The 12,333-nt window shown below is 42.1% G+C and overlaps 1 protein-coding gene across 1 annotated transcript; it reads left to right on the top strand.

Moving 5' to 3' along the window:
• The first annotated feature begins 3,663 nt into the window (after positions 1 to 3,663).
• On the top strand, positions 3,664 to 11,720 carry HYPK (huntingtin interacting protein K). The gene is made up of 4 exons (XM_068275276.1): positions 3,664 to 3,868; positions 5,546 to 5,601; positions 9,592 to 9,643; positions 11,282 to 11,720. Exons 1-4 carry the CDS (start codon positions 3,707 to 3,709, stop codon positions 11,375 to 11,377), a joined length of 366 nt encoding a protein of 121 aa, XP_068131377.1. The 5' UTR covers positions 3,664 to 3,706; the 3' UTR covers positions 11,378 to 11,720.
• The last annotated feature ends 613 nt before the right edge of the window (positions 11,721 to 12,333 follow it).

Raw genomic sequence — 12,333 nt, 5'->3', positions numbered from 1 at the left:
AATGGCTGAAGAAAAACAAAATGAAGACTTTGGAGTGGCCTAGTCAAAGCCCTGACCTGAATCCAATTGAGATGTTGTGGCATGACCTTAAAAAGGCAGTTCATGCTAGAAAACCCTCAAATAAAGCTGAATTACAACAATTCTGCAAAGATTAGTGGGCCAAAATTCCTCCAGAGCGCTGTAAAAGACTTGTTGCAAGTTATCGCAAACGCTTGATTTCAGTTATTGCTGCTAAGGATGGCCCAACCAGTTATTAGGTTCAGGGGGCAATTTCTTTTTCACACAGGGCCATGTAGGTTTTGAGGTTTTTTTCTCACTAAATAATAAAAACCATCATTTAAAACTGCATTTTGTGTTTAATTATGTTATCTTTAACTAATGGTTAACGGTTTTTGATGAGCAGAAACATTTAAGTGTGACAAACATGCAAAAGAATAAGAAATCAGGAAGGGGGCAAATAGTTTTTCACACCACTGTGTATATATATATATATATATATATATATATATATATATATATATATATATATATATATATATATATATATAGGGAGAATATGCTTATTCATGATTTTAAGTGTTTTTTTTTTTAAATTTACCTAATAAATATTGTTATACCTTTATACAACAGGCGGTTATGAGCCATTCTTTTCCGAATAGGTAACAATTTCACCCAATGACCTGCATCGATTTTATTGTCTTTCAGATAGCACAGTCAGTGAGATCCAGTTACAGCAGTACAACAATACAGGATCTTCTCAAAAAATTAGCATATTGTGATAAAGTTCATTATTTTCTGTAATGTACTGATAAACATTAGACTTTCATATATTTTAGATTCAAATACACACAACTGAAGTAGTTCAAGCTTTTTATTGTTTTAATATTGATGATTTTGGCATACAGCTCATGAAAACCCCAAATTCCTATCTCAAAAAATTAGCATATTTCATCCGACCAATAAAAGAAAAGAGTTTTTAAAACAAAAAAAGTCAACCTTCAAATAATTATGTTCAGTTATGCACTCAATACTTGGTCGGGAATCCTTTTGCAGAAATGACTGCTTCAATGCGGTATGGCATGGAGGCAATCAGCCTGTGGCCCTGCTCAGGTGTTATGGAGGCCCAGGATGCTTCGATTGCGGTCTTAAGCTCATCTAGGGTGTTGGGTCTTGCGTCTCTCAACTTTCTCTTCACAATATCCTACAGATTCTCTATGGGGTTCAGGTCAGGAGAGTTGGCAGGCCAATTGAGCACAGTAATACCATGGTCAGTAAACCATTTACCAATGGTTTTGGCACTGTGAGCAGGTGCCAGGTAATGCTGAAAAATGAAATCTTCATCTCCATAAAGCTTTTCAGCAGATGGAAGCATGAACCCACTTTTGAACCAGAAACAGCGGCAGAAGCGCCTGCCTCGGGCTACAGAGAAGCAGCACTGGACTGTTGCTCAGTGGTCCAAAGTACTTTTTTCGGATGAAAGAAACTTTTGCATGTCATTCGGAAATCAAGGTGCCACAGTCTGGAGGAAGACTGGGGAGAGGGAAATGCCAAAATGCCTGAAGTCCAGTGTCAAGTACCCACAGTCAGTGATGGTCTGGGGTGCCATGTTAGCTGCTGGTGTTGGTCCACTGTGTTTTATCAAGGGCAAGGTCAATGCAGCTAGCTATCAGGAGATTTTGGAGCACTTCATGCTTCCATCTGCTGAAAAGCTTTATGGAGGTGAAGATTTCATTTTTCAGCACGACCTGGCACCTGCTCAAAGTGCCAAAACCACTAGTAAATGGTTTACTGACCATGGTATTACTGTGCTCAATTGGCCTGCCAACTCTCCTGACCTGAACCCCATAGAGAATCCGTGGGATATTATGAAGAGAAAGTTGAGAGACGCAAGACCCAACACTCTGGATGAGCTTAAAGCGGAATATAACCCTGCATTTCAACTTTGCTCTAAAACATTATTTACAGCATATTATATGCAAAAAGCATTTTTTTTTTACTAGACCAGCATTGGAAGGGTTAAACACAGAGATTTTAAGTTCCGTGCAGACGTTCAGATAGTTACATTCTATTTAGTTATATGTATATATTTAGAAATGTTACACACTCTTTGGCTGTCCTCCAACTCCTTCTCAGTGAGAGAGATGAGTCACAATAAACACTTAGATACATTTGTGCAAACAAAAAGTATCTAACTCAAGTTCGGATGCGTCTGCAAAAATCTCCAGGGACTTTAAAGCCCTGTGTAACCCTTCCAATGCTGGTCTAGTAAAAAAAAAATGCTGGTTGCATATAATATACTGTAAATAATGTTTTAGAGCAAAGTTGAAATGCAGGGTTATATTCCGCTTTAAGACCGCTGTCGAAGCATCCTGGGCCTCCATAACACCTGAGCAGGGCCACAGGCTGATTGCCTCCATGCCACGCCGCATTGAAGCAGTCATTTCTGCAAAAGGATTCTCAACCAAGTATTGAGTGCATAACCAAACATAATTATTTGAAGGTTGACTTTTTTGTTTTAAAAACACTTTTCTTTTATTGGTCGGATGAAATATGCTAATTTTTTGAGATAGGAATTTTGGGTTTTTATGAGCTGTATGCCAAAATCATCAATATTAAAACAATAAAAGGCTTGAACTACTTCAGTTGTGTGTATTTGAATCTAAAATATATGAAAGTCTAATGTTTATCAGTACATTACAGAAAATAATGAACTTTATCACAATATGCTAATTTTTTGAGAAGATCCTGTATTTGGAATCTTTAGTGGCCATTTGCAAATAGGAGCACTGGCTATTTACTTCTGCTATCACTAAATGAAATACAGTAGAATCTTGTTATAGTAAACTCTGATAAAGTAAACATCTAGTTATAGTAAATTCATTACTAAGGTCCCAGCAAATGCATCTGTGTAAATATACAAGGTAAGACCAATACTGATATAGTAAACTTCCGATATAGTAAACTACTTTCCCTAGTCCTTCGGAGTTTACTATATATACTGTATATTGCAAAAGTTGTAATATTTAAAAAAAAATCCCCCACAATGACAAGATTGCAAAAACTGCCTTTTGCCATGCCACTGTTGATGAACAAATACAGATTGCACAAGTGGAAATGTTTTGTTCAGAGGAGTACTGGAAGTTGTTTATATTTTTATTACTAAAGGAAAATAAAAAAAATGTATAAACATATAGCAATTGTTTAGAAAAATCAAAAGTTATCTCCATTTTGTAAGCATTCTGAGGCAAACCTATCAGGTTTCTGCATGTTAAAAGGGCGCAGAGTAAATTTAAGCACTAATACTGCTGAAATTTTACGTAATTGGCCACACAAAATACAATAAAATGATCCAATTTTATAGCAAATGTATATAAACGATTGGTTGTACAGAAAAATTGATTGTAATGTAAAGAAAAATGAATGGTGTGTATGGCCACCTTCTACCTAAATCTAGCCCTACTGTAAACCCTACACCTAAAACTACCTATCCCTTCTTGCTGTAAACTCATAAATCTCTAACACTGCAATAAACACTAACAATAATAATATAATATACAAAAATGTATCTTTTGCCAGATCTCAAGATGGCTGCCGAAGCTTCTCGGTGTCTAGAGCATGCACTTCGGCGCAGGAAACGATGTCACCCAGGCCCCGGCAGCCGGAGGCGGGCAGAGCTGACGCTCGTCTTCCGGTTGTGACAGGAAACATGGCTGCAGAGGGAGATGTGGAGTTGGAGCTGGAGAATGAGGAGAACTGTACCGAGCGGCCGGCGGACAAGCCTCGCAAACATGACAGCGGAGCGGCGGACCTGGAGAGAGTGACGGACTATGCGGAGGAGAAGGAGATCCACAGCTCCAATCTGGAGACGGTGAGTGCAGCATGGAGAGCTGTCCCATCCATCACACTGCGCCCCATGCGGGGCTCATCACACCGCCCTCCGCCAGACTGCCACTGCACAGGAGCAAGCTGCAAATCCACTAACAACGCTACAGGCGCTGGTTACAGAGGAACTCCTCTTCTTTCTACTTAGGAAGAATTAGAGCCCTTGTTCTATGCCGCTATGGAAGTCATAGAACAGCCTCTGACTCACTATAATTGGTCAGAACCAGTAATGCAGGTTGAGTGACCTGATAGAAAATGGTTTGTGCTACCATCAAAATGAACTTTTACTTTATAGACAGGTTATACAGTGTCTCACTGTTCTCTGCAATGACAGTGGCAGATAGTGGGCTACTGGAAGACATGACTCATGCCATCATTCCCAATTGTGGTGACTGAAGGATCTCTGTGCTCTATAGATGAGCAGCATAAAGGTGGCCACTAAAGATCCAACTTCTAGCTAAAAATCGTTTGAGCGATCAGATAATTCTGATCAAAAGAAAAATTGTTCACTACACCATCAACGAACCAATCTTTGCTTCCTATCTATCACAACCAACTAGAAAATCCAAATTTTGGTTTGACCAAAATCCAATCGGCCAACTATATTTATAGTCGTTCATAATTGATTGTGCCCATCAAAGGAAATAATTTACGACCAATCCGATCAGAATTTCTGATCACTCAAACGATTTTTCACTAGAAATTGGACCGTTAATGGCCACCGTAAGCTATCGGATTTGCTGATAACAAACTCAGGGTAGTGATTATTGTTATTATTATTATTTATAAAGCGCCAACATATTACGCAGAGCAGCTAGTGATGAATAGAGATGTGGCGAACGGTTCCTGAACCGTTTGCCGGCGAACATCTCTAAATCCATGGGCCTCTTACTACTTCCGGGTCGCAATGACCCGGAGTAGTACGCCTGCGCTGACCGGCGGAACGCGTCCTAGATCGCGCTCCTGTTGCTGGGCACTCTCTGCGCATGTGCGTGATGTCATGAGTGACATCACGCTCATGCGCAGAGAGTGCCCGGCAACAGGAGCGCAATCTAGGACGCGCTCCGCTGGGCAGCGCAGGCGTACTACTCCGGGTCATTGCGACCCGGAAGTAGTAAGAGGCCCAGAGAGGTTCGCCAGGCGAACTGTTTGGCCCATCACTAGTGATGAACAAGAACATCTCCCTTCCATGTAAATCTCCACTGATTTCACTGACTGCTGCCTAATTAAGCAGTTATCTTTTAATGGATCAGGAGCCGATGTCTTTCATTGGCTTGCTATTTTCCCCTTTCGGCGCTAGCATTGCATGGTTGAGGTGAGCCAGTGTGAAAATCCATAGGGGAATTCTGCTAACATGATTGGGTGGACAACACCCTCTCAAACTACTAGGTTTCGGATAGGTTGTAATAATAATACACCGACACTATTCTGCCTGTTAGAATACTTCAAGTTGTAGTCGTTGCTGTGATTGGAGAACTGTTCCCTATGGACTTTCAGGCTGGCTCACCTCAACCACACTAGCCCCCCTCCATCTGTGTCAGTAGACATAAACATGTTGGAGATTTTTTTGCTCTCCACTAGCTTGCAGTAGTGGGTTATTTCAGCAGGCTGCATGCCTATGGATCCAGATACATTTTATAAGCATTTTTCTCCATTTTTTTAGGCTATGTCAGTGATTGGAGACAGACGTTCAAGAGAACAGAAAGCAAAACAGGAAAGGTAAGTTTATGGCATTATTTTACCTTGTTTCACCTCTGATTTTTCTGTAATGCCGTGGGCTACGTTCACAGTGGGGCGTTGCGATGTAATGGCCATATTGTAACACGGCCATTCACAATACAATGATACCCCTATGCGACTTTCACAGTGGGGCCAGTGCGACCTCACAACACGTATCATCCCACCACACTGCATGTAGTGCATTACTGCAAAATGTGCATGTTAACAGCAATAGTGAAGCAGGCTTTCCATTGACCATGCTTCACCGTATGCGGCACAATGCGTATATAATGTGCAACGTGGCTTACCCATTGCATTCCTGCTTTTACAGGGAACACAATGCAACTTCCACTGTGAACCTAGACTTGGTCTTTAGTGTTATGACTTATTTTACCACAAGTGGGGTTTTAATTCCTCTCTGTAGCATTTGCATGGAATTGTGAATAAAAGTGACTTGACTTATGGATTTTCTTTATCAGTTTTATGTAATTTGCCACCTTTTTGTCAGCGATTATTGTTGCACCAAAGTTGTCTTTCATAATTTGGAGATGAGGCAATTAGAAGCTTCCAAGATGACCACAAATGTGTAGACATTCTTCCTAAAATGTAGTTTTAAAGAGAACCCGAGGTGGGAATTACTTTTACTATTGGGGCACAGAGGCTGGTTGTGCGCACTAAGACCAGCCTCTGTTGCCCCATCGTGTGCCTCCATGTCCCCCCTGCTCGCCGCTATACCCCCCTCAATGTTTACCTTGCGCTGTCAGTCAGCGCTGCTCCCCTGCCTCCTCCGCATCGGCGCACCCGCCCGTGTCCCTTCCCTCCCGCTGATAGGAGGGAAGTGACGCGGCGGGTGGCGCCGATGCGGGGGAGCGGCGCTGACAGACAGCGCAAGGTAAACATTGAGCTGGCGACCGTGTCCCTTCCCTCCCGCTGATAGGAGGGAAGTGACGCGGCGGGTGGCGCCGATGCGGAGGAGGCGGGGGAGCGGCGCTGACAGACAGCGCAAGGTAAACATTGAGCTGGCGACACGCTGCGTGTCGCCAGCAATGCGGGGGGTATAGCGGCGAGCAGGGGGGACATGGAGGCACACGATGGGGCAACAGAGGCTGGTCTTAGTGCGCACAACCAGCCTCTGTGCCCCAATAGTAAAAGTAATTCCCACCTCGGGTTCTCTTTAAAGGAGTTGCAAGGTGAAATAAGCATAGGCTTTTTTACTTACCTGGGGCTTCTTCCATCCCCTAGAAGTGTCTGTGTCCCTTGCTGTAGCTGCGGTCTTCTCCCGTGTCGCGCTGTTAGCCTGTAATGCATCTTTATCTATCTATTTATTTAATTCTGCACTCTTATAAAGGCTAATATTCTTGTTTCAGTTTACAGAAGCATACATATTCGCCAAAACATTAAGGCCTGGGACCATTTGCTGGCGATTTGCAAAGCACTATACCAGTGTTCAAGTATTTTGGGGAGTGATCGCATTAGTGTCTGAAGAGCCAAATTCGTGATTGCTCTGTGAAATCACAGCACTGCCACAATTCATGAAATCGTGGGCGCTTTTTTGCGATTTCTTGCAAAGCATTCCTAGTGTGTCCCTTGCCTCAAACCACTTAAATAGTTGTTTAGAGATCTTGACAACATAGCTCCCACCTGTGGGAGGTGTCCTATGCTATCTGGCACCAAGACAGCAGCAGGTCTTTTACCCTGTTTCCCTGAAAATAAACCTTAGCTTTAATCTCAAACATGCTCAAGATATAAGCTCTACTCCGAAAATAAGCCCTATTTGCAGCTACCTTACAAAGGAGCAAGAGGCCAGCAAACGGGCGGTGCAATACCAATCGGGCACTGGTCCTGTCTTCCCTGCACACAACAAAGTTATCAGCTGTGTGCAGGGATGACAGGGCAGGTTACTAATCAGTACAGCAGCATACCTGTGGATCCAGTCGAGTAAGAGAAGGCAAGAGGATAAAAAGCATAGCAATATGATATCCCATGAAAATAAGCCCTAGCACGTCTTTTAGAACAAAGTTATATAAAAGACAACTGTCTTATTTTCAGGTAAACATGGGTAAGTTTCTACTCTGCCACTAGGGAGTACATTTGCCGTGAGAGGGTGTACAGTGGTGTGAAAAACTATTTGCCCCCTTCCTGATTTCTTATTCTTTTGCATGTTTGTCACACTTAAATGTTTCTGCTCATCAAAAACCGTTAACTATTAGTCAAAGATAACATAATTGAACACAAAATGCAGTTTTAAATGATGGTTTTTATTATTTAGTGAGAAAAAAAAACTCAATCTACATGGCCCTGTGTGAAAAAGAAATTGCCCCCCTTGTTAAAAAATAACTTAACTGTGGTTTATCACACCTGAGTTCAATTTCTGTAGTCACCCCCCACGCCTGATTACTGCCACACCTGTTTCAATCAAGAAATCACTTAAATAGGAGCTATCTGACACAGAGAAGTAGACCAAAAGCACCTCAAAAGCTAGACATCATGCCAAGATCCAAAGAAATTCAGGAACAAATGAGAACAAAAGTACTGTAATTGAGATCTATCAGTCTGGTAAAGGTTATAAAGCCATTTCTAAAGCTTTGGGACTCCAGCGAACCACAGTGAGAGCCATTATCCACAAATGGCAAAAACATGGAACAGTGGTGAACCTTCCCAGGAGTGGCTGGCTGACCAATATTACCCCAAGAGCGCAGAGAAAACTCATCCGAGAGGCCACAAAAGACCCCAGGACAACATCTAAAGAACTGCAGGCCTCACTTGCCTCAATTAAGGTCAGTGTTCACGACTCCACCATAAGAAAGAGACTGGTCAAAAACGGCCTGCATGGCAGATATCCAAGGTGCAAACCACTTTTAAGCAAAAAGAACATCAAGGCTCGTCTCAATTTTGCTAAAATACATCTCAATGATTGCCAAGACTTTTGGGATAATACCTTATGGACCGATGAGACAAAAAGTTGAAGTTTTTGGAAGGTGCTTGTCCTGTTACATCTGGCGTAGAAGTAACACAGCATTTCAGCAAAAGAACATCATACCAACAGTAAAATATGGTGGTGGTGGTAGTGTGATGGTCTGGGGTTGTTTTGCTGCTTCAGGACCTGGAAGGCTTGCTGTGATAGATGAAACCATGAATTCTACTGTCTACCAAAAAATCCTGAAGGAGAATGTCCGGCCATCTGTTTGTCAACTCAAGCTGAAGCGATCTTGGGTGCTGCAGCAGGACAATGACCCAAAACACACCAGCAAATCCACCTCTGAATGGCTGAAGAAAAACAAAATGAAGATTTTTGGAGTGGCCTAGTCAAAGTCCTGACCTGAATCCTATTGAGATGTTGTCGCATGACCTTAAAAAGGTGGTTCATGCTAGAAAACCTTCAAATAAAGCTGAATTACAACAATTCTGCAAAGATGAGTGGGCCAAAATTCCTCCAGAGCGCTGTAAAAGACTCGTTGCAAGTTATCGCAAACGCTTGATTGCAATTATTGCTGCTAAGGGTGGCCCAACCAGTTATTAGGTTCAGGGGGCAATTTCTTTTTCACACAGGGCGATGTAGGTTTTGAGTTTTTTTTTCTCACTAAATAATAAAAACAGTCATTTAAAACTGCATTTTGTGTTCAATTATGTTATCTTTGACTAATAGTTAACGGTTTTTGATGAGCAGAAACATTTAAGTGTGACAAACATGCAAAAGAATAAGAAATCAGGAAGGGGGCAAATAGTTTTTCACACCACTGTATGTGTCATAACATCTACATGATCTAAAATAAAATTTGTTTCCTCACACCTGCCCACTTTTTTTCATTGCTTCATGGTCCTTTCTGACACATGCACCCACTGTAGGCACTTTCAGATGGCTAATGGTCAGGAGGACACTTATACTGGTCTGTAGCTACAGAGCAAGGTGGTGTTGCACCATTTGTTGTTTTTCTGCTTATGGCACCATAATACTATAACTTGTCCATTTTATGTGTCTATTTTTTTCAGGGAAAAGGAGCTTGCCAAAGTCACAATCAAGAAGGAAGATGTGGAGCTCATTGTGAGTATAGATTTGGTTGAATTGGGGGCTAGATGTATTTCACCAATTTTAAAACCTTACAGATGGTGTTTTTAGCTTTCAAGGTTGTCTAATTATTGTCCCTCCTTTATGAAGCACCAGTATATTAAGCATAGCTATCCTGCTGATCTAATACCTGTCCTACCTCTAATACTTGTAGCCGTAGAGCCAGAACAAGCATGCAGATCAGATGTTTCAGACGGATCAGACACTACTGACACTAGAAATATCAGCAGTGCTGCCAGGCAACTGGTGTTGTTTAAAGTGAATCTAAGGTGAAAACAAACTGATGAGATAAACAATTGTATTATCCTCCTAAAAAGGACTTTTTTTTTCTACATGTCTCATGATTTTATTTTAAAGAAAACCTGTAAGGACAAAAAGTGCCCTTGGGAGGTACTTGCCACGGAATTGAGAAGCTTCTTGATCCTAATGAGGTTTCCCCGTCCTCTTCACATCGGGAATCCAGCGCTGACAGCTCCTGGAAAAAGCGTGACTCTCCGCTTGGGCTCAGGCAGATATAGCTGAGCCCGATCGGGTCCGCTGTACTGTGCAGGCGTCTACAACTGCGCTGTAGAGGACCTTTGATCAGGCTTGGCTATTTCCACTGGAGCTTGAGTGGAGAGATGCTAGTGTGCACGCCGACAAGCCTGACAAGGAGCTCTTCAGGGGTTGCAGAGCTGAATCCCCTCTGCTGCAGAGGGCGGGAGAAGCCTCTTTAGGATCCAGAAGCTTCCCCCTTCCAAGCTAAGTAGCCCCAGGGGAACTTTTTTCCACACAGGTTCACTTTAAACATTTACAAATGTAAATTGAATTTTTTATTGTCTTTGCTCAATGGCGGTCTATTAAGTTTACCAGAGTTAAAATACATGAGCTATTTTCTCTCTCTCCCCTGCCCTCAGTTGTATTCTGTCAGGAAAACTTGTATGGCTGTAAATTGCTTATCAGGGACACTTACTATATTCTGGACAAGATACCAAGAAGACAGAAGCTGTCAATTGCACGCCTGAAAATAAACTCTTTAAGGCAGCAAAATGAAAAAAGAAACAGTCTGGTTATTAATGCTTTGCACTGTACATACAGTACATGTTTATCTCGGGTACACTTAAAAAATAAATACGGCAGCACCGATTTCTTCACTTCACGTTCCATTTAAGAAATGCTCACTTAGGGCCCGTTCAAATCAGAAATGCGGATGGCCATGCGTGCGGAACGCAACGCGTACGAACGCATGGCCATCCGCGTTTGTGTGCGTTGCGTGGCTAATCCCATCACTGAAAAGTGAATGGGACAGCCACGCGTTTTTGCAAAATCTGCGTGCAGCATGCGTTCCCGGACCGCACAGGTCCGGAACGCATGCATTGTGAACATCAGACATTGCACTCTATGCAATGTCTGATGTCGTGCGTTTTGGCCACCTGCACGCGTTTCCAAAACGCGGCTGGAAACGCGTGCAGTGTGAACGGGCCCTTATAGGGTGATATAAACCCCTCTGTTGATCAATTTGCTAGCAATCACACGCCTTTATTTGTATCTGTCCATAACCCAAAGTATTTGCATAAGCATTGTTTATTAATAACAGGGGTCAGATTTTACGGTTTTCTTTCTTCTTTTCTTCAGATGAATGAGATGGAAATTCCCCGATCAGCAGCTGAACGAAGTTTAAGGGAACACATGGGAAATGTAGTAGAAGCTCTCATCGCTCTGACCAACTGAGCTGGTTTATAGAAACCATTCACTGATGCAGCCCTAAGGAAACCTACCGCCAAGGTTGGGAGCTCTGGGTGATGGACACACCATTATACCAGAGACATATAGTGTGCATCTCTTTGGCAGCTGTGGAGCTACAAGTCCAGGTGTATCCTGACACATGCACTGGGACTTGTAGTTCCACATTTGTTGAAGAGACACAACTTACATAGGCTTTCATGCTGTTTGAAGTACAATAAATGGACACATTTAATGGTGAATCCAGTCATGCTCAGATGTTAAATTAGCCATCATTGAGCCAAAATGGCAGCGTGTAATAAGTTATTTTGAATAAAAGTCTGATTTATAATTTCTCGTGTGTGTTCCTTACACAATATACATAAGCTGAACTTCAGTCAGGTATAAAAGAGTTGCAGATTCTTAGAAACAATCTAGCAACTTTTGATGTATTTTGTGTTAGAATCCTCTCATACTGGGTAAGTTTCATTGTTTCATTGTGAGCATTGTGATAAAATCACAATGCAACTGAGCCAAAAAGCATTGCAGTGCGACCATACAGTACAATGAAAGTATGCCTCATTGCCACTGTAAACACACAGCATGGTGTACCTAACCAGCCTAGCAAATCCTGGCCACTCTATGCAGCAGTTCATTCAGTGTGTTTGTCCTATTACAACCTGGTAATGGAAAAAAAATTGTAGAAGAAAGACTTTCATGCATGTTTTTTTTTTTTTTCCTCCATGCATGAGTTCCTTTGTTGTAACTGGGCATGTGCACAGCTTACTCACACATACCCAGTACATAGAAGCTTGTACTCAGATGGGAGTGCACCAATTGCACAGGTTTGGAATTTTGTAGAAAAGGCATAAAACAAATAGGTAGCATTTTTATTGCCCCGTGTTCCCACTAGTGAATGTCCTTACATAGCTTTGTCAGTGCCAAAACGTACAGTATACCCTATT

The sequence above is a fragment of the Hyperolius riggenbachi genome, chromosome 3 (assembly GCF_040937935.1).
Source record: "Hyperolius riggenbachi isolate aHypRig1 chromosome 3, aHypRig1.pri, whole genome shotgun sequence".
In the NCBI taxonomy this organism is placed as follows: Eukaryota; Metazoa; Chordata; class Amphibia; order Anura; family Hyperoliidae; genus Hyperolius; species Hyperolius riggenbachi.
Note: the sequence above shows the minus strand (reverse complement) of the source record. Positions and strands in the feature narration are given on the sequence as shown.

Excerpts from the sequence above, each read along its gene's own strand:
- HYPK (XM_068275276.1), top strand. The coding sequence starts at position 3,707 with ATGGCTGCAGAGGGAGATGTGGAGTTGGAGCTGGAGAATGAGGAGAAC. Across the intron at positions 3,869-5,545 it reads ACAGCTCCAATCTGGAGACG|GCTATGTCAGTGATTGGAGA; the intron begins GTGAGTGCAGCA and ends CCATTTTTTTAG. Across the intron at positions 5,602-9,591 it reads CAGAAAGCAAAACAGGAAAG|GGAAAAGGAGCTTGCCAAAG; the intron begins GTAAGTTTATGG and ends TATTTTTTTCAG.